This window comes from Fusarium sambucinum, chromosome IV (genome assembly GCF_050947815.1).
Source record: "Fusarium sambucinum isolate potato_lamoka chromosome IV, whole genome shotgun sequence".
Lineage (NCBI taxonomy): Eukaryota > Fungi > Ascomycota > Sordariomycetes > Hypocreales > Nectriaceae > Fusarium > Fusarium sambucinum.
Window position 1 is genome coordinate 3903649 of NC_139291.1, and position 17433 is coordinate 3921081.

The following is a 17433-nucleotide window of genomic DNA, read 5'->3' on the forward strand; positions in this document are numbered from 1 at the left end:
TTGTGAGATGATCGATTGCTGACTTTAGTGATGTTCACGCTAAGATAGTGGATTCTGTGGAGGAACATTCGGGGAACAAGTGATAAGACAAGTTCCACTTTCACCGACATTGGCCGTGCAAATGGGGGAATATTCGGACCTCGGCCAAGTGATCCGAGTCTCGGAGCCGACTAGTTCATAGTTCTGGATCTTCAATCTGTCGTTGAAATAAGATGATGACATTCTGTTCAAGAAGTAATAAGTTCTATCTTCTGATGGGCTAATTAGATGCTACATGGCGCGTAGGACTGAGCGACACAGTCGATGAACATGGAGAAGTGAAGTGAAATCGTAAATTAGATCAATTTGTATTACGGCTAAAATTAACTAGAGATATAATCATATCAGATTCTACGCGGAAGACTTCTCAGTCTCAATGACATGAACAGTCTTCTCCGTGTTTCGAAGAACCTCTCCAACGAGCCTATCTCCCATCTCTTGGCCATCAAGCACCAACGCTGTCTCCTCCAGACTCAATCCGCGTGTCTCAACAAACAGGAAGTAAACGACGAGAGCCTCTACAGCCAGCCACACATCGTATGTGATGTAGTACTTCCATTTAGAGTTGGTGACACCAACCGGGTTGGCGTATTGGTTGAAGATGAGAGCGCATGCCACGAAGAGATTGTACAGCACAAGTCCTCTGGCTCGGAGGTTGAAGGGTAGAATCTCAACAACATATGTGACTTGCAAGACACCCCAACCTGCAGTGAAGAAAACGTTGAAGAGGAAGATCATAGCCAAAACACCCTTGGCAATACCGCTTGGTCCACCAGTGCCATCTGAGTTGACATCGGTTGACTGCTCATATGTCGCCTGCAGCGCTGTCCATGTGATGTATGTAGCTAGCGTACCGAGTGTAGAACCAAGGAAAAGAGTTCGTCGAGGGATTTTGTTGACTAGGAGTGAGAATATAACACCCCAGAAGAGACCCCAGATTGTCAACAACGCGTTGATGAGAGTTTGAGTCTCTTGAGAGCGGTAGCCGATGGAGTTGAGAATCAGAGTCAGGTAGTAGCTGATCAAACCATTACCACTCCATTGACTGAAGAAACCAACAGACAGGATGATAAAGAAACGACGACGGTTTCCCTTGGTCTTGAAGAAGGAGAGATAGCTTGTAGATTCCATAGCCTCGTTCTCAAGACGGATGGCAGCGCGGATCTCCTCCATCTCAATTGCAACAGCTGGGTTGCTGCTGTCGCCGTTGGCGTGGTACTTGATAAGGAGCCTCTCAGCCTCTTCCTCTCGCTCTTTGGCGACAAGCCATCTGGGTGACTCATCGATAACAAAACACAAACAGATCTGCAATACACTTGACAAAGCTTGCAGAATGGATGGGATCCTCCACGCCCACGAGCTCTCGATTCTGAAAGTACCGTAGGTAATCCACGCCGCTGAAAGAGCGCCAAGGCCCCAAAGCGTGTTGTAGATTGAGACCATGGGTGCTCTTTGCGTAGGGTATGCCAGTTCCATGATGAGGACGGGGGCTGCTGTGATGTTCAGGGCGAGACCAAAACCAAGGATACCACGAGCTGCGATGAACATTCCAGTGTTTTGGGCTCCGCCTTGAAGACCGACACCAACAAGCATGATGAATGCGCCAGTTACTAAAGCTGGTCGACGACCGAACTTGTCACAGAAACCGGCGCAGAAAGGAAGAGCTGCCAATTGACCAATGTTTTGGATGGCATTAAGACTGGAGGTGTTAGTTTTGTAAGCGATCAAGTTTGTTGAAGGATTTACTCACATGGCAAGTCTCTGGGCATCTGGATTATTGAATGAGGTTTTCCACGTATCCAGACTCTGAAGTCCGTTCATCATACCTGCAATCGTTAGATGACTTTCAAAAAGGGTTGTCGAGATAAGCTTACTTCCATCATAGCCAGTCGCGTAACTGGAGATGAGTGATAGACATAGAATAGCATTGAGTTTCATGATGCCCTTATTTCTCATCCAGCCAAACCAGCCAGCGGCCAGCTGGTCGTCCAGAGCAAGAGAAGCCTGTGCTTGAACCATCTTGACACAGAATGTGATATGCTTGAACTGAACTGAAGACACACCTGTAGTCAGAAAAAGGAGGGGAGACAAGGTAGTGTTATCATCAAAAGATTCCCTAAAGAGATATGGTATCGACAGTGGGCCATTTATCCCCGCGATAAAAAGATAGTGAGTGGCACTTATCCCCATGGGGGTCTCCGCTGTGCACGCGACCTGACTTACAAGGGTGAAGGGGGGATTGGGGTCGGTGGTTTGGCCGATGTTTACCGGTAGCGATGAGGAGATGGTCATGTTCCGAGTGGTTTGGGTTCAGGGTCTTTTGAAGCCGAAATACCGCGGGAATGGGTGTACTAAATTAGTGTCGTGATAGTAGCTTGAAGGCGTTAGATCAATTGACTTTTTGACTCATGTCTCATTTCAACGTTGTTATGCAGATGACCCCTTGTTGGACATGCTCGAGCTTCCGCTTGAACAGCGAGAGCAATTGAGACATACAGAGCAGAGGCGACAACTCCTACGAAGACAGGACATCTGACTACTACGCTTCGTTATCCCGTTACGAAGATAACTTCAGGGCCCTATGGTGGCTAAAGTCGGGGAATGCTATCAAATGTGGAGAGAGTGACAATAGCCCCATCAGCTGGATCCTAGCTTCTTGATCCAATTGACAAGTGCTGAACTAGCCCTGGGCAGATTGCGGGGGAACTTCAAGATGGGATAATAAACCCGGCGTCCTTTCACCGGCTTTGCCCATCACTATACGAGTTCCGAGAAAGGTGACGATAATCGTAAGGAATTAAGCGAGTAGTCATGACTTCTGTTAAGAGGGACCTCAATTCCCTCTTATTTGTCAATTGCTTGATCCTCAACCTTTGCCAAGAGTATTGTGTTATCGTGTGAAGCAATCATCATGGGTCTTCTATCACTCGCCACGTCCTTGTTAGCGGTCAGCTCTACAGCTACCGCAGCTAGCCTAGCACAGCGCAATGGCAACCAAAAGTTGACATCAGGTAAGTGAAACAGCACCGATGTAACGGCAAGCACTGACAGAACAAATAGCTGCGCAGAGCTTGTTTGACTATTCTATGGAAGTGTCAGACTCAAGGTTTGACTCTAGTTACGGATACGTCTGGTACCAAGATAATGGTCAATGGTCCATCCGCTTCACAGCCTGGTATATTGCTGGACTTTTGCATCGTGGAAAGACCGATGATGTCAAGGCTGCTGTCAAGGCAATCGAGAATGTGTAAGTGGTCTATCTTTACAATTGGTGGGCGTTTGACTGACATGCTCATAGTCTTGAGAACCAATTGAACAGCGACTTCGACTCTGCTTGGTATGGCACTTTCAAGCTCGCCCCGGATGAGCCTGATCCCACACCGAATGGAACATTGTATCCTCCGTCAATCTATGGATCCTATGACCCTAACTGGAGAGAGTTCGTCGGGTAAGAAATTCCCAACGAGAACACAATGAATAAGAACTGACCAGAAATAGTACCCAACTCATCCAAGTTGTTGAAGAATTTGGCCATCTTCTCCCCAAAGGCCTAGAGTCTCGCATCGAAGACGCCCTCGAAGCAGCTGCAATTGGAGGCATGCGTCGCAATGGCTCTTTCCCCCAAGACGACAACTTGATTCTTGGCTACTCCAACCCAGCTATCATGCGAATCCTCACAACAGGCTGGGTCGGCAAGCGCAAGAATAACAAAGAGCTTATCAACTTTGCCAAAGAACAAGGCGAGGATATCTTCAAGCTCTTCAAGAAAGACGGAGACGCGCTGGCCGAGTATAATGCGCCGAATTACTACGGTATCGATATCTGGGCTCTTGCTGCGAACATCGCCTATGGACCCAAGGAGGACCCCATGGCCAAGAACGCCAAGTTCATCTTGGAGAAGTTGTGGGACGATATTGCGGCTCACTACAACCCTTATCTTGGCAATATGGTTGGCCCGTATGATCGTGCATACAGCCGCGACGCTAATACTCATTCTCAAATTCTGTCCATGGTCCTCTGGGGTCTCTATGGCCGTGGAGTTGGGGGCCAGCCACCGCTCGGAGAAGGTGATTTGTTGTATGACGTTGCTCAAGGCGCAGCTATCGCAATGATTCTTGACGTTGTTGCACCAACTGTCTCCAAGAAAGCTCAGTCTATCATCAAGTCCAAGGGCAAGTGGAAGGGCGAACGTTTTGTCAAGAAGACCATCTACGAAGATCTCGAGTCCAAGATCGCTCGCCATGTTACATCGTGGCTTAGCGCCGAGCTTATGATCGGCGGCCAAACTGTAGCTGAGGAGAAGAACAGGGGTAACCAATACGTTCCTGCCATTGTCCAGTGGGCTGCAGACCCCAAGCACAAACCTTATCCGTATATGGGTTTCTTCTCTCTGTACCCTAGCACATCCACCCTGAATGCCAAGGCCGGACCCAAGTCCTTGACCGTGTCTTATCCCAACACTACTCAGGAGGGCACTGATATCTTCACCTTCGCACTGACCGGCATTCCACCTTCTTGGACCCTTGGAAACAAGAACGTTGTCAAGGGTTTGGAAAAATTGCCCTGTCTTGACGTCAACGTCACCGCCCCAGGACTGGTGAAGCAGGATGTTGTTTACGGCGCTACACTGAGGAACCACTGGATTTACAATATTTCGTATGTAGTTCCTGAAGGATTCAAAGGAGTTCCTAAGGTGACTCTGGACATGGAGTATACTTGCTAGACGTTGATAGTATAGTGACAACTGCTTTGGGCCTTCTCTAGCTACTCATGCATTATGTACATATTAATACCTTCAACTTTAATGAGTTGAATCAACGTGACCCGACCATGATCCAACAGTGAAGGCATTTAGAAGGTTGACACTATATCCGACTTTCTGTTTATCCTTACTTTACAGTGGAACAGAGTCAATATGATTAGTGTATCTAATCACTAGACTTCAGTATCGCAACATGACCGTAGTATGCCGAGCTGGCGCTTGTGTTCAGGCACTTGATCCACCGGCAAAGTTCGGCCATCATGTAAACTCTATCAAACAGAGTAGAGGGTGATTGAGTCACTGGGGTTCGGCAATCACTTACATGACGTACATAACGCAAGAGAATTGAGAATGGCCGGTGTAATAATGAGTTGCCAGTTTAATAAGAAAGAAGTATTGCCAAACTGTCTGAGACTTGACTTAGGGTGACAACTATCTTCCGAAAACCGCCTTTACTCTTTGCAAATATTTCCGAACATCAAGATGCGTCTCGTCATCCGTGAAAGCCCCCAAGAGGCATCCAACTACATCGCAGAGTACATTATCAGTAAGCTTACTTAACCCTGCCTGCCGCCAACATGCAACTGACATATCGGTAAGGCAGGATTATCTCTTTTAACCCTTCAGAAGAGAAGCCCTTCGTCCTCGGACTTCCCACTGGAGGTAGTCCTATCTACATATACAAGAGTCTCATCAACGCATACAAGGCCTCAAGGATATCCTTTCGTCATGTTGTCACATTCAACATGGATGAGTACGTTGGCTTGCCTCGTGATCATCCTGAATCCTACTCTTCTTTTATGTACCGGAGTCTGTTCAAACATATCGACATCCAGCCTCAAAACATACACTTGCTGAACGGCAACGCCCCCCATCTCTTTATTGAGTGCCAAGAATATGAAGACAAGATCAAGTCATTTGGCGGTATTGAACTCTTCCTTGGTGGCGTAGGAACAGACGGACACATCGCGTTCAATGAACCAGGATCTAGCCTTTCTAGCCGCACAAGAGTCAAGTCTCTTGCATACGAAACAAGGATCGCCAATGCGCGGTTCTTTGATGATGACATCGATGAAGTACCGGACATGGCATTGACTGTTGGGGTGCAGACAGTCATGGATGCCCGAGAAGTGGTGATCATCGCCACCGGAGCTTCAAAAGCCTTGGCGTTGCAGCAGGCTGTTGAAGGCGGAGTGAGTCATCTTTGTACGCTCTCGTGTCTTCAACTTCACTCAAAGAGTATGGTTGTGGTTGATGAGGATGCGACACTTGAGATGAAGGTGAAGACTGTCAATGTGAGTCTCTAGATCGGACTATTCTGTGCTACTGTACTAATCGATTGCAGTACTTCAAAGATGTCGCGAAAACCATCAAGCAAAAAGAATCATCAGGGCAGTTACCTCCTTCACCAACCCTTACAGCTGATGGGGATGATGAAGGAGACTTGAAGCCTGATAACATGGCTTCACGCATATCACCCGTCACCAGAGTCCGATCAGTCACCTTTCCTACTCACATGTGATATACATGCAATATCATGTCTTGTATCAACCCGGAAACTGAATTTGTTGCAAGTTCACCTGATCGAATATCTGCCAGGTGTAATCGAATGAGGGATCCATGACGGATGAGTGCGCTGGCTGAACATATGAGAAGTCGGGTGTGCTGACTTCCTGGAGGCTTTCTTCCAAGCGTGCGATGAGTTTATCGCAAAGACTTGGTTTGGGCTCGTTCTTCTGCTTGAGGATGTCGAGATGGAGTTTGATGTTTGTCATGTCTGAATGATGATTAGTTTTGTTTTGACGAGTAACTCGTGACTTACCTTCTATTTCCCCAATACCACCTTGTATACCTTGCAGAACAATAAGAGCAGCCCACGTGATTATGATCAAGTCCCAGTTTGACCAAATCGAATCATCATGTTGATGAAGTTTGAGTGTCGCACGAGCTGACAGGAGTAATTCTTCCTGCTCATGAGACGTGATGCTTTGAGACCAGAGACTGCCACTTCTGGCAGGATGATAAATGGAAAGGACTAGAAGTCTATGGAGAACATATTGCCGAAGAACAAGCTTGCTGCTTTGATCAGGCTCAGGTGTCTTTCCGTTAAACTCCACCAGCCAATCGTCTAGTTGCTTGGCCCAATCTCGAATGAGTATACCGTCAATGGCTGTGAAGCTAGTAGTGAAGTTATTGTTCTCGACTCGTGAATCTTCAAAGCATGACCATATCGTCGGCAATCGACGCCCCGTGAAGTGACTCAAACCCGTGTGCATCATGCGCGATAACTTGTAGAGTTGGTCTAGTGGCGACATGCGCAAGACTTCAAGTGGTGCTTCGATTGGTATAACCGGGTAGGCTAGATGGATTGAAGAGTGTTCAAGATCAACGATTTGTATGCCACTGAATAACTTTCGCCATTCTCGTGATGTATCATCGACGTGAGCTGGGCAATAGTCCAGCATGAGTCTATAACCTACAGAGATCCAGTTCCCTGTTTCTCGGATATTGCCTTCTGTTAGAAGTCCAGCAAGTACGATGCCCAAAACCGTCTGGAAAGCCCATTCCTCTCGGGAGACAGATGTCTCTATGGGACGACCAATCTCGCTACTAGGAATACTGAGTTGTGCTATGGCGGTGCATAGAACTGTGAAGAAATGTGGTGCGATCTCGACCATGTCTGGTGGTCCTCTTGTGCTTGAACAATAGAGAATAGATGCGAGAAGAACTGGTTGGGGTGCTGAAAATGTCTGTTTATCAGGCATGAAGTGTAGGCCGGGCATCCTGTCGTGAAATCTACAATTCGAAAGGTATTAGTCAATTGAGTTTGAATGGGATGAACAAGTCACATACGACGACCAAAGTGATTCCACAGTATCACGATGCCATATAGTTGAAGGTAAATCAGATGAACATCTCTGCAGCTGCAAAATCGCATTCCAAAGTGGTTCGTTCGTCGGGTCGGGAGATAGTTCCTGTACACCAGCGAACATTTCCAAGCTCATGTTATTGTCACCTAGAAGACCTAATCGCTCTTCGACGATTTTGAGCCTTGACAGAACATTGTTCTTGAATTCTGAATCCAACGGTTCAGATACCAGAGGCAATTGAGCTGCGTTTGCTCTTGGCACAAAGACACAAGGTAAGCCTGCTCGACGACATCGTCGGCATGATTCGCTGTTACCCTGTACAATGCATTTCATTTTTTGCTTGCGACAGTTGACTGAGATTTCTATTATTAGCATGGTATGCCAAGAACATTTACAGGGGCAGCACGAACTGCAAGCCTTGCGGGCCTTGTGCGCTCCAGACTCATCACCCCCAGAGCCTTGTTGTCGGGAATCTTCGCCGAAGGTCATTCTGTGATTGTTGCTTTTTGGTTCTGACTGTCAGTGCAAAAGTGGATGATGCGGGGGAAAAGAGCGGCGAAGTGGCCGGATATCACCTTGTATGGTTATCAAGAGGAGAGTCGACGGCCTAGTACAAAAGTGGTTGGGAACATCTTCAAGCCGAGGTTGGCCGGTTTCGGACCGGGCTTTGCCGGTGATCTGGTGTTGAGAAACTACTCTCTTTTGGTAAATCTCAGTTGACATGGTCCCGGCAACTTTGGCGAAATTGGTATTAGTCTTCTGGCACTTGTACTCTCAGTACCGTTTGCACTCGATATTCACTTTTCATGTGAGACCGCATCGGCTTTTGCTGGTCTTTCGAATTTAGCCATGTTGGAAAATGGCATCAGAAACGGCCATTTGGCTAGTGTTGAATCAATCATCAAAGAGTTTGATGTTGACAAAGGAAAGGTTCAAGGAACTACCAATTATTTCGTTCAGCAGATGAGTATGTATCTTCCTCTCCATCTTTGTATCTCGCTGACCAGGCCTATCAGAACATGGCTTGAAAGCCAAGCATTCTTATCAGATACCTTCCTTTGTCACCGAGATACCAACGGGACGCGAAAAAGGATTGGTCCTTGCCGTTGACCTTGGAGGTACGAACTGCCGAGTCTGTGCTGTTGAGCTACACGGAGACTCATTATTTGATGTGTTCCAAAGAAAACACGTCGTGCCTCCTGAGTTACGTGTGAACGATAGCCACAAGCCTCTTTTTCAGTTTATCGCATTAAAGATACGGGAGTTTCTTGAAGAATACAGACTGCAAAATAAGAGAGAACGCTCTTCTCAGGCAACCTTCAACCTTGGATTCACATTCAGCTTTACATGTGAACAGACATCAATATCCCAGGGTACGCTCGTTCACTGGGACAAGGGATGGGACATTCCAAGTGCCATAGACCAAGACCCCTGCTCCTTGTTACAAGAAGCAGTCGATGAAACAGGTCTACCAGTACGAGTTTGCGTCTTGGCAAATGATGCAGTCGGTACACTTTTAACAAAGGCATACACGGCTGAAGAATCGAGTTCTGCTCTAGCAGCTATCATTCTGGGCACAGGAACTAATGCTGCTTATGTCGAGGAAATTACGAACATACAGAGACTGGAAGACAGCGACAAGAGTACAACAAAGGATCAAGATGGCGTTATGGTAATCAACACAGAATGGGGTTCCTGGGACGATGGGTTAAAAGTTCTCCCCCAGACCCGATTCGACAAGCTGATCGATGAGGGTTCTTCTGATCCCGGGTGTGGTCTACTGGAGAAGATGGTGTCTGGTATGTATCTCGGAGAATTGCTACGTTTGATCATCTTGGAACTCGTCTTGAATGGGAGCCTGAGTATCACATTCGAGGACGAAAGTCTAGTACATCGTTACATGGGTATCGAAACATCGTTTCTGACCATGATCACCGAGTTCGGACCGGAGGACACAGAAGGGCCCTTGTCCTTCTTGAGGCGGACCCTGGCTGTAAATGAAGCCACTGTAGAGGAGATGCGAAAGATCCAGCGCCTTGCAAAAGCCATCATAAAGCGATCTGCTCGGTTAGTCGGCGCAGGCCTTGCAGCAATCATTCTACAATCAGGAAGACTACAGTCAACAACTACGACTCAAAAGACAACTACGACAGCACAAACGCAAGAGATTGCCCAGAAGCCTACTAAACAACCAAAGGGGGGCAAGATATCGTCACTGGCTAGACTGATCAGAAGTATATGTGGCTGCCTGCGACCTGACGATGACACCGACATACCGGTTGCTAAATCACCTTACGGCTCAGAAGAGGTTATTGAGTCGACAATACTGGTAGAGGAGGATATCAATATCGCCGTGGATGGCTCTCTGTTTGAGTTTCATACCGAGTTCGAAGAGTTGATGCGCGGCGCGTTACGTGATGTCGCCGAGATTGGGTGTACAAATGAGAACAGAATAAAGATAGAGCTTACCAAGGATGGATCAGGTACGGGTGCTGCACTCATTGCGGCTGTAGCTGGAAATGCAGGAAATCATCATACATAAACTAGAGAGGGAAGGCGTTGAAAAATGACGATGTATTGGGCATTGAAGCTTGCCCATTTGGTCTAATAAGGTATCTAGATGCTGCGATATAGAGTCAGTGCCCCGTAAATGGTTGACTTACGATACTCATGCAGGCGTAGGTTCTTTTCGTCTGGCTGTATTCTCGATATGCAATGTAACAAGAACTTATGTTTATTATTGATGACCGGGCCCTATGCGGCTGAGGGTCCCCCAATACGTTTACAGTAACATCGGAGGGGAAGTGCCCGAGTCCAGAGTGAAGAAAAAGATGGCATAGCGTATTGCAGCCAACAGCCGTACTAATCACCATACAAAGCTGTGACCGAGTGGCGAGAAGAGAGTTTCTATCCATTTAGATGGCATAGCCAACTCCCACGGCCAAGAACAAGAGTACCATCATGGCACGCTTTGGGCATCGAATACCTCAATTGGAGCGGAAAAATGCTTAATACCCCGCATGAAAGTATGAATATTCATTGGATAGTTTGACTAACAACAAGATCGCATGTTACTGAGTCCGATGATCTCAAAGTTCGCATCGCGTCCGTTACGACGTGCCTGAGATTTATCCGGCATTCTCGCAAACGAATCCGAGACCTAAGAAGAAATTGATGAGTACTTGGAGAAGCGCTCGAATAAGCTCTCAGTTTCCCCAACTTTGATGTAACTTTATTGGCGAGGACACGATCGTGAGAGTTTACAAGGATGCAACACTACCATCATGCTACACTTACAGGAGTATTCTCTACTTGATGAGCCAAATTAACAACAGCTCGGCGGTTTGTGATCTCAATGTAAGATATTAATCTTATATACGGCCATCTGTCCCACGAGGATTGTTCGAGGTTGACCATTTCCTTACTTTGACCAGTTCATCCATCTACTATTGCAACCAGTGGACAACTTCGCCAATATGGTCAAAGTTAACACCTGGGCCATTACCAAAGGCCTTCTGTTTCTCAGTAGTTTACTGTCTACATCCAGTGTCGCCAACGCGGATAACCCTATTGTCCAAACAGTTTACACTGCCGACCCGGCCCCTATCGTGCACAATGGCCGTGTCTACCTTTTCACAAGTCACGATGAAGATGGCTCTACCTTCTTCAATATGAAGGACTGGCGTCTGTTTTCATCAAATGACATGGTTAACTGGCAACACCATCCATCCCCCATGGGCCTGACCACCTTCAGTTGGGCCAATGACAGAGCCTGGGCCGGCCAAGTTGCTGCTCGCAACGGAAAGTTCTACTACTACGTTCCTGTCGCCATGAAAAACGGACGTATGGCTATCGGCGTAGGTGTGAGCGATAACATCGTCGGACCTTACCGTGACACCTTGGACAAGCCACTGGTAGAGAACAATGAGATCGACCCAACCGTTTTCATCGACGATGACGGGCAAGCTTACATGTACTGGGGAAACCCAGGACTCTACTATGTCAAGCTAAACCAGGACATGATATCTTATAGCGGCGGTATCAACAAGGTCCAGCTTACAACAGCCGGCTTTGGTTCCCGTCCTAACAACCCTGATCGCCCAACCAACTTCGAGGAAGGGCCATGGCTGTACAAGCGTAACGGAATGTACTACATGCTCTACGCAGCAAATTGCTGCTCTGAAGACATCCGTTACTCAACTGGTCCCACCGCAACTGGCCCCTGGACATATCGTGGCGTCCTCATGGCGCACGAAGGAAAGAGTTTCACCAACCACCCTGCCATTATTGACTTTGACAACAAGTCTTACTTCTTCTACCACAATGGTGCTCTCCCCGGTGGAAGCGGCTACACACGATCAGTCGCTGTCGAGAGCTTCCAGTACAACTCCAATGGACTGATTCCACAACTGCGTATGACCACAGCCGGTCCTGCACAAGTTAGGCCCCTCGACCCATACACTCGTCAAGAAGCCGAAACCATTGCATGGACTAATGGCGTTGAGACTGAGGCTTGTAGTGAGGGCGGTCTCAGTGTTGGTTTCATCAACAATGGCGACTACATCAAAGTCAAGGGCGTGGCCTTTGGAAACGGAGCCCGGTCCTTCAGTGCTCGCGTTGCTTCGGCTAATAGCCGGGGAGGTAAGATTGAGCTGAGATTAGGAAGTGAGACTGGTAAGCTCGTTGGGACTTGCACGGTTCCCTCGACTGGTGGCTGGCAGACTTGGAGGACGATTGACTGTCCTGTTAGCGGAGCTATGGGCACAAGCGATCTGTTCCTTCGATTTTCTGGCGAGGGGTCTGATTACTTGTTTAACTTCAATTGGTGGCAGTTCAAGTGAAGAGTGGGCGGGTAACATGTTCTACTTAGTCAACTATAGGAGCAATGTGAAGCTTGTGCTAGGATACTGTACAATTTCTAACAGGAGATCATCTAAATTTATGACTGATTCCTCTATTGACACAATTCAGCGCGTTTTATTCGCCTTCCTTCTTGTTTTCGACATTGCCATAGATGTGCATCACGCTCAGCATAGCATGTAGGTAGCACAGACTCGTGGTTACTGCATCTTGGTACTCACACAGGGCCCTATCATCCTGTCAATGAGGGAAATGTAATTGGAAGTCTCATAAAACGACTTGTTTACTACAGGCCTCCAAAAAACGACTTACTACAATATATACAATTTAGGTACTCTCCAACACTTAGCGGTTGTCAAATCTCTCAACCTTGACAGAACCACCAAGACCCTTGGTTGCGAAATTGTGAACGCTCCACCTGTTGCCTGGGAAGAATTCCCAATAAGTTCCCAATGTGAGCGTGCTCCCGAAGCTAGTGAAGCTGTTTCCGTCGGTGCTGTAACTGAACTTGGCACTACCAGCCTGTCCAGGTCGAACATCCGCGTTCGCCCGAAGGTACAGTTTCCGGAATGAAACATTGTTAGTTCTCGCGGCCACATTACCGGTAGACTTTGTTGACCAGTCTGCGTTCATGGTGAGACCTGATGTCATGACGAGGTTGAAGCTGTTGCTTTCACGCTCAATTCCGATCCACGCTGACTGGTCACGCAGGACACCAAGACCCGTGCGATCACCATCAGCCATTTGTGAAAAGTCAATGACGACTGTAGCTTGACCCTGTGGACCACGAATGCGATGAGTCAGGGTATTGCGAGCTTGGTACAGATCCTTTGTGACGGTGACAGTTCGAAGAGTGAGGCCGTTGTTCACGGTGAAGCCGCTGGTAACAGGGTTGTGGTTCCATTCCCAGTCTGCTCGGAGCTGGTTTCCAGGAAAGTTGTCGGTGCCGATAGGACTGGCGACATCACGGCGAGGAAGAGGGTATTCATAGTCGCCCCAAGCACCATTGACAAGGGTAATTTGAGGGAAACCATCACTCTTCCAAGTAACGGGTGCAAGTACGGGGCATCTTCCTCCGGGATACATGTCTGAAAAGCCCATATAGTACCAGTCGCCTTTCTGAGTCTGGATAAGACTTCCTTGGTGAGGAGATCCAGCTTTTGGGACATTGGAGAGTTTGAGTCTATCAGCAATGATGCGGTTGTCATATGGTCCCCAAGGTCCGCTAGTGGACCTGGCAATGTATTGGCCATCCGGAGGACGAGTTAAGAAGATGTACCAGCTTCCATTCCGCTGGTAGAGTCGGGCTCCCTCAAGCGTTAGAGGGGGTCTGAGCACGACCTGCTCTCTGACTTCGCTATTCATGTCCTTGCTAAGCTGCGCAAGGTGGATATCGTCACGACCATATGCAACATATGGAGTATCCGTCTCATCAAAGTACAATCCAGCATCGTAGTAGCATTTGTTGATCGTCGCGCCTTTGGTCCATGGGCCCATCGGGCTGAGAGCGCTGTACACAAAGGTCTTTCCAGTACCACTGATGCACGCGACAAAGTAAAACTTCTTGTCACTCTCTCTGTATCTGAGAGATGAGGCCCAAATACCCTTCACATACGCCTGTCTGCCATTCTCAAGACTGTAGTTAGGCGACCAGTCGAGAACAGGAACCGAGTGGCCAATGTGTTCCAAATTGACAAGATCATAAGATCGCTGAACGGGGGCACCGGGGGAGTAGTGGAATGTCGAGGAGGTCATGTAGTAGGCGTCTCCTGCACGGGTGACTTCATTGTCGGGAAGGTCTTCCCAGATGACAGGGTTTGTGAACTTCTGAGCTGTAGCTACCGCAATGGAAGATAGGAGGCCAAATATGGCAGTCTTCTTGAAGCCCGTCATGGTGAAGGTATGATGGATTAGTATTTGAAAGTGAAGATGTCCAAAACCAAGTTTGGATCCCCCGCGATGGCTTGTCTTGTATATAATCGGTGTAGATATATTCTGAGAGTCCTTCCAATTGCATCATTGGTGTACTTGGCACAAACATCTTCGCCAAATCTATCGATCTCTCCTCTGATTCGGACGGCAATACATATCCCATTGCAGTAATTTAATTTAATTTATTGGCTCCGATTGGAGGGGAAAACAGTATTGAATCGGATGATTCATGCGGGGAACCTTGCAATACGTCTCCAGATCAATTGTCCTCCAACTGCCGGTTTGATTGAGAAACGGTGCAGTTCTTCCAGTTAGCCAGTCTAGATTTGAGAGTCTGGTGGCCTGGTAGTGGAATACGTTCTGGCAAAAGTCGACTGTTTTAGGCTAAAGAACCACTGTTACATCGCACCAGACGCTTTCGCATCTTGTTGATCCCGGCAAAAGTCTCGTAAAGCTTTGCTGCGGTCATGGTTGCATGTATCGATTCCTAAAATGTCTGTATTCGTGATACAGCGTCTTTGTACCCAGATTTGGATAAGATCTCTTAACAAACTCGGTCTGCAATTATTTATTAAGTCAAGTTTCGATCAAGTTGTCATTGGGTCGCATAACGAAAGATCTACAGTCGCGAGATATGTCTCCAGATGATCAGAAACACGAGCAGATCAAGCTAGAACAAGGTACTTCGTATATTGCCCACTTTCAGTAACATGACTAGCAGTTTGGGGCGACGTTATCTATTGCTTTAGTGCTGTTTCGTACTACGTAGTAGTTGTTGGTATTGGCAAAGTCATATACCATATGTCAGTATCGCCTGGGGAGCGGGTCCGGAATGTCTTCCGTTTCGATGATAGTGTTGCAATGTTCATGAGCATACTGGTGAAGCGCCTGAAACCGACAATTGAAACATCAAGTCATGTTTAGATTGAAGTACTACCCATAGCCGTATTCTCTAATACATTGAGAGAACTCCATGACAAAAACGTAGGCAACAATCCGCAATTCATAAGGTAAAAAGATGTACAAAACGCCGTCATTACATCCCACATAAACAATCCATCATCAACCGTTTTGCAACTCCCCACACTAAATTCCTATGTTCAACGAACACGGCTGACACTATCAGCCTTGCGCAGGTAAGTACCTGTTGATAACTTGGACCTTGACCTTGACCCTTTCTCTATCATCCACGCAACAAAGCAAACAGCAGTAAATAAGCCAAAGGACCAGAAGAAGTCCAAGAAAAAATAGAAACAAGAATATCTCCATGGCAAGATATTTGACTAGAGCACCCAAGGTAAAGGCGGTGTTGCCAGCTCCATACACATGTCCTTGAGGTATACTAGAAAGTTCGATAATCCCTCTTGGACCTTCGCGCATAGCATAGCCGATCATGACACCTGAACCAGTGAATAACAGTGCTTCAAGCAAAGCGAGGGCATAAAGCATCCAGCGTCTAAGAAAGTCCCGTAGAATGGTAAGGTATAAGGCGGTGAGGACTAAAATGATAGAAGCCAGGATGGTAGAAAGAACACAAAAGGCAGCCGCAGCTCTCATGAGATCTCTGGGACGGGATGGTTCGACAAGATCGTCTTGGATCTTTGCAAGTGCATTCGTCCAAGGCTGCATCATCTTGGCTTTGGCCGAGGTGTTCTTGTTGTCTCCGAGATGTGCTTCGACGGCAAAAGAAATCATGTCTTCTACGCTGAACACGGGTGGGAAGCTCTGCTTGCAGATGACTTTCTCCTCGACGTCAAACAGATTCCTGGTCTTGATATTCATGCACACTCCTAACAAAGTTGTGTCAGTTCAAGCACACGTAGTAGTATATGAAAGTACCAACGCACCTGAGAGGCCCCAGTACCAGTACTCTGGAAGCTCAACCGTTTGTAGCTTATTCGGCGAAACACCAGTCACATTGGCGGTTGCATTGACAAGCTCCGCACTTCCGACACTGAAGAGGTAGACTGATTGCGTGTTAGGCGAGGCACAGCCGACGAGGACAACAATATTAGCTATAAAGCCGACTGGTAAACTTATTAGTAGTGTTCCTTTTTTTACGTCCTGATTGAAGGAACATACGAAGAATGGCTAGCATGAACCATATCATGCCAATCCTGGCCTCGCCGACACCGATCATCCTAAGGAAGAGAGACCCGGTGGACATTTTCTCTGATGTTGCACGAGCCTCCATGATAAATGAAGAAAGAGTATTGTAAAAAAAACAAAAAAAAAACAAAAAAAAAACGAATGTCAGTTTGAAAGAGTGTCGGTATGAAAGAATGTTGTTGAGAGAATATGAGCTTGGCTGTGACGACAAAGCAACCAGACATCATCTATATATACTTGACCGTTCAATCCCCATCATCGAAATCCTTCTCAAAATACTGTCTTCACAAATTTGTGGTGAAAGACAAAGTGCTGATGCCACATGCAGGTACGATCGGCATGTAAGCGCTGAGGCTTAACCAAGCTCCTGGTATTGGTTGACGTCTTGGCGAGCAGGTCTCGATAATGCGACCAATGCGAAAATTCAGAAAAGCTGAATATAGAGCTGAAAACAAAAATGATTCCATTCGTCCTTGACGCGCTTTGTTTCTTGACAGCATATATCTCTTGAGAGCCTAACGAGAATCGTTGTTGCTGCAGGGGAGCACCAATGGTGTTTGTTGCACTAAGGCAAGCTTCCATCCCTCTTGAACACTTAGTTGAGTGTAGCTTGCTAGGATTTAGAGGACCTCTAAGATAAAAGTCGTTGAAAAGGTTATTATTAGCAGTAGAGGAGATATGATCTGATGTTCGAGGATTAGTCTACACTCTCACCATCTTTCGCGATACATGACATCCAATAGTGATGCAATGAAGGCCGTCACTGGGCGTATCAGTGCAACAGGTGAGGGGAACGATCAATGAATTAGAGGAAACAAACGGTGTTGCCCCTCCATACCCACATTGGCTGAGAATTGTGCG

General features: G+C 47.2%; 8 protein-coding genes across 8 annotated transcripts; 4 read left to right on the forward strand and 4 right to left on the reverse strand.

The window, feature by feature from the left end:
- Window positions 1–390: 390 nt before the first annotated feature.
- Window positions 391–2058, reverse strand: FSST1_001288 (general substrate transporter; the record flags this gene model as incomplete). The annotated part of the gene is made up of 3 exons (XM_083227025.1): window positions 391–1738; window positions 1790–1865; window positions 1914–2058. 3 exons carry the CDS (start codon window positions 2056–2058, stop codon window positions 391–393), a joined length of 1569 nt encoding a protein of 522 aa, XP_083091470.1.
- Window positions 2059–2950: 892 nt separating this feature from the next.
- On the forward strand, window positions 2951–4762 carry FSST1_001289 (uncharacterized protein; the record flags this gene model as incomplete). Its single annotated transcript, XM_083227036.1, has 4 exons — window positions 2951–3050; window positions 3100–3286; window positions 3338–3487; window positions 3538–4762. The coding sequence occupies 4 exons, from the start codon at window positions 2951–2953 to the stop codon at window positions 4760–4762; spliced, it is 1662 nt and encodes a 553-aa protein (XP_083091471.1).
- A 522-nt stretch (window positions 4763–5284) lies between these two features.
- On the forward strand, window positions 5285–6323 carry FSST1_001290 (uncharacterized protein; the record flags this gene model as incomplete). Its single annotated transcript, XM_083227047.1, has 3 exons — window positions 5285–5348; window positions 5402–6096; window positions 6147–6323. The coding sequence occupies 3 exons, from the start codon at window positions 5285–5287 to the stop codon at window positions 6321–6323; spliced, it is 936 nt and encodes a 311-aa protein (XP_083091472.1).
- Window positions 6324–6348: 25 nt separating this feature from the next.
- FSST1_001291 (Zn(II)2Cys6 transcription factor domain-containing protein) lies at window positions 6349–8160 on the reverse strand (the record flags this gene model as incomplete). The annotated part of the gene is made up of 4 exons (XM_083227058.1): window positions 6349–6578; window positions 6624–7597; window positions 7655–8024; window positions 8082–8160. 4 exons carry the CDS (start codon window positions 8158–8160, stop codon window positions 6349–6351), a joined length of 1653 nt encoding a protein of 550 aa, XP_083091473.1.
- Window positions 8161–8520: 360 nt separating this feature from the next.
- On the forward strand, window positions 8521–10213 carry FSST1_001292 (uncharacterized protein; the record flags this gene model as incomplete). Its single annotated transcript, XM_083227069.1, has 2 exons — window positions 8521–8638; window positions 8688–10213. 2 exons carry the CDS (start codon window positions 8521–8523, stop codon window positions 10211–10213), a joined length of 1644 nt encoding a protein of 547 aa, XP_083091474.1.
- Window positions 10214–11147: 934 nt separating this feature from the next.
- On the forward strand, window positions 11148–12512 carry FSST1_001293 (glycosyl hydrolase; the record flags this gene model as incomplete). Its single annotated transcript, XM_083227080.1, has 1 exon — window positions 11148–12512. The coding sequence occupies one exon, from the start codon at window positions 11148–11150 to the stop codon at window positions 12510–12512; it is 1365 nt and encodes a 454-aa protein (XP_083091475.1).
- A 364-nt stretch (window positions 12513–12876) lies between these two features.
- FSST1_001294 (glycosyl hydrolase) lies at window positions 12877–14424 on the reverse strand (the record flags this gene model as incomplete). Its single annotated transcript, XM_083227092.1, has 1 exon — window positions 12877–14424. The coding sequence occupies one exon, from the start codon at window positions 14422–14424 to the stop codon at window positions 12877–12879; it is 1548 nt and encodes a 515-aa protein (XP_083091476.1).
- Window positions 14425–15585: 1161 nt separating this feature from the next.
- FSST1_001295 (uncharacterized protein) lies at window positions 15586–16657 on the reverse strand (the record flags this gene model as incomplete). The annotated part of the gene is made up of 3 exons (XM_083227103.1): window positions 15586–16253; window positions 16311–16490; window positions 16546–16657. The coding sequence occupies 3 exons, from the start codon at window positions 16655–16657 to the stop codon at window positions 15586–15588; spliced, it is 960 nt and encodes a 319-aa protein (XP_083091477.1).
- Window positions 16658–17433: the final 776 nt, after the last annotated feature.